Source organism: Lactuca saligna, chromosome 5, assembly GCF_052625555.1.
Source record: "Lactuca saligna cultivar CGN05327 chromosome 5, ASM5262555v1, whole genome shotgun sequence".
NCBI lineage: Eukaryota > Viridiplantae > Streptophyta > Magnoliopsida > Asterales > Asteraceae > Lactuca > Lactuca saligna.
In genome coordinates this window covers 9,880,129-9,883,346 of record NC_136421.1, presented here as the reverse complement: position 1 = coordinate 9,883,346, position 3,218 = coordinate 9,880,129, and the positions used below count along the sequence as shown (strand labels likewise).

Genomic DNA, 3,218 nt, shown 5'->3' with positions numbered 1-3,218 from the left:
TCTAAGCGGACGACATCATGGTAAAACCCTATAGGTATTAAATATATCATTTGATTAAAAACTTGGGTAAATTACATCAATCGTCCCTCGTGCATATATCAGAAAGCGTGTTTAGTCCTTATTTTTAAAAATTAACTTGGACCGTCCCTTATATGGTAGAAAGGTGCACGCTTCATCCCTCATTAGTTTAAATTTGTATATTTCATCCCTTGTGATACATGAAATGACTAAATGCCCTTTGTAATTTCTTTTTCATTTATTTTTATATTTACGTTCTTTTTAATTATTAATAAATATTTTAATTAAGATTATGGGTCCACCTAGCTACCACCATCACTTGAAATCTACACCACCAATAGAAACTTGCACAACTACCATCGAAAATCTACCAACACCCCTTGTACCACCCAACTCCCCAGTTCAAAGCTCAAGACCACCACCCTGCTTCCATCAAGCCACCTTTCACCTCCTCCTTATACCACATGTTCAAAGCTTAAGACCACCACCGCCACCCTCCTGTACAAACACCAACAAACCAAAAAAAAAAAACCCATTTGAACACCATCTGATGTAACAATCTTAGAAAAACCACAAACCTAAATCTACTAAGAATCAGGGAAAATTAGTTTGATTAAATCCAAAACCCAAAATCATTTTGCTCAAACATAATCAGAAGAAACACATTACTGTGGTGGTCTTAAGAGAAATCAAACCCCCACCGGAAATCGACACACAATCCCTCACATAATTCGGAAAATCAACTAATATCGACACACAACCCCTCAGATCCCCTATCGGAAATCAACACTAAGGTGATGAAAATTTAGAGTTGTATGTTTCCGATCGATAGTGTAATCGTTGAAGGCAACTTCATCGTTATCAACGTCTCTCGTTAGAATCCAATTACAGATACAAAGACTGGAGAGACAACATAGTTATTTTCCACAACGATGTCGATGGATCTAGAGTTGTAGAGTCGTAATAAGGTTTTATCTTCGGAGAAGTAGTGAGAGACGGAAGCAGAGTAGAGAGAGGCAGTCTGCCATTTTTGTTTCAGGTGAGTTTGGGGGGACAAAAAGAAAATAAGGAAAAGGAAGGGGGAGGTCGGATCAAGTGGAGATATTTATTTATTTATTATTTTCTTTAAATTTAAAATTTATAAACAAATAAAAGAAAATTGAAAAAGAAATTATTAAGGGCAAAATAATCTTTTTATGTACGAAGGGACGAAGCACGCAAATTTTAAGCAAACGAAGGACGATCCGAGTTAATTTTTGAAAATAAGGACTAAACACACTTTGTGGCATATGCATGAGGGACGATTGATGTAATTTACCCTAAAAACTTTAGAGTTACAATAACATTTAATCAATAACTAAGAATTTTTTATAAGAGAAATATAGACTATAGTAACATTAGATAAAAACAAAAAGGTACTTGTTAAAAACATTATACAAGATCTTCACTTCACAAACCAACCTCCCACAATATCCTACATACTTTTTATTTTTGGTAACAAGATGACCACCATAAGTATGTACACACACAGCATGTTATGAAACAAGTACGAAAGTTTTTAGGTAACTAGCCAAAAGGTTTTAGATGGAAAGCCCTGCAAAAAGCAACTCTAGCTCCTCATCTTGTGATGTAGTCCTCTGGATTTATAAGAGAAAAAAAAAAAACAATATTTATTTCCTGATAGTGGTTATAATAAGTATCTGATAATGGTTATAATGATTAATGAGTATAGAGAAGATAATGACAATCTCAAACATAATATTTATTTCCTGTTAGTATCATTTATCAATAATCTTTGATGATTTTCCATCTTCAATTTTCTGTTCATCAATGAATTGGAGAATTGCAGCAGAGTTGCTTTCACTAAGTAGGGTTACAGATTGTAGAATGAGCAATGAGTAAGTAGAAAAGCAACTTTCTTTTATCCATACCTGAACAGATAAAAGCTGTAGAATTTTATTGAGAACCCGCATGCGATGAGTTGCATAAGTGCTATGCGCAGGAAGCTGGTTCACTTTCTTAATTTCTTCATGAACTGCAGCTTTCTTCTCCTTGGGTCCCATTAGTTTTCCTCCACTTTTGGGCTGAGTCGTATAAACACTCTGCATACTAGGATCTTCAAAGGAACCAAGCGTAAATTGCTCCATTCCTGATTTTGTTGCTAAGATACGCTGCACATATATGAAAACAGCGTTATTTAAACCTGCAAGAAATTGAACCCTAGATGCGGATTTATAGGGACAATTGCTAATGCTTCCTTCTCGGAACGCATCTACTTAGTAGGCTAACAGATGATCTTGAAAATAAAATTAGGGTTTAAAGTGTCGATCACAAAGAGTTGCAATTAGGGTTTAAACTGTAAATCAAAGACGTAGCAAAATTTATGTTTGAAAGACAGAATCAACATGTTGCGAGCGGGCGATGGGGTGAACTTACGGTTGCTTTTTTCCAGTCTGATAAACCCGATCAAAACTTTTCCTAGGTAACCTCTGGAATTCCCTTTGCAAAAACTTTTGATGTTCTCGAACTAAAAAGTAAAAACCCAAACTAGAATTATATTCCAAAGGGATAATGACTTAACTTTCTCAAACAAATTGGAATTTTATAGATTTTTTTTTAATAATAGTTTTTAAATTATCATAAAATTTTTTGAATCGCCTAATAGTGAACAATGTGATTTTCATAAGTTTTCATATTTGTAGTGTAGTGGTTCAGATTTTTGTTATACATAATTACATACATATAAATATTGAAAAACATATCTATGTACGAAAAAAATTATTTAATTAAATATCGTGTTGTGTATTTCAAATGTTATTTCTTTATATACGAGTTTTTTTTTTTCAATTCATATGGTTTAAAACGTAAATATAAAATTTTATATTTTAAAGAAGTATAGAAATATAAATAAATATTTTTGCATACTTAAAAAGATTCATATATATTTTTAAAGGTATAAATATGTATATTTATGTTTTTTGGAAATATTAGTTTATTTTTTTTAAAAATATTAATATGTTTTTAAGAAGTATAAATTTACATATTCTTACGTATTTAGAAAATTATTTCTAAAAAAATATATTAAACTTCTTATAAAAACGTAAACAATTTGTATTTATACTTCTTAAAATATATTAGTATTTATGAAGAATGCATTTATATTTATAAAAAAAATATATGTATTTACGCTTTAAAAATAT

At 31.4% G+C, this 3,218-nt stretch overlaps 1 protein-coding gene across 1 annotated transcript; it reads right to left on the bottom strand.

Annotated features, from left to right (window-relative positions):
* Window positions 1–1,363: 1,363 nt before the first annotated feature.
* Window positions 1,364–2,614, bottom strand: LOC145046288 (uncharacterized). Its single transcript, XM_078994580.1, has 3 exons — window positions 2,455–2,614; window positions 1,950–2,189; window positions 1,364–1,655 (listed from the first exon to the last, which is right to left on the bottom strand). The coding sequence occupies exons 2-3, from the start codon at window positions 2,163–2,165 to the stop codon at window positions 1,599–1,601; spliced, it is 273 nt and encodes a 90-aa protein (XP_078850706.1). The 5' UTR covers window positions 2,166–2,189; window positions 2,455–2,614; the 3' UTR covers window positions 1,364–1,598.
* Window positions 2,615–3,218: the final 604 nt, after the last annotated feature.

Excerpts from the sequence above, each read along its gene's own strand:
- LOC145046288 (XM_078994580.1), bottom strand. The coding sequence starts at position 2,165 with ATGGAGCAATTTACGCTTGGTTCCTTTGAAGATCCTAGTATGCAGAGT. Across the intron at positions 1,656-1,949 it reads TACAGCTTTTATCTGTTCAG|AGGACTACATCACAAGATGA; the intron begins GTATGGATAAAA and ends TTATAAATCCAG.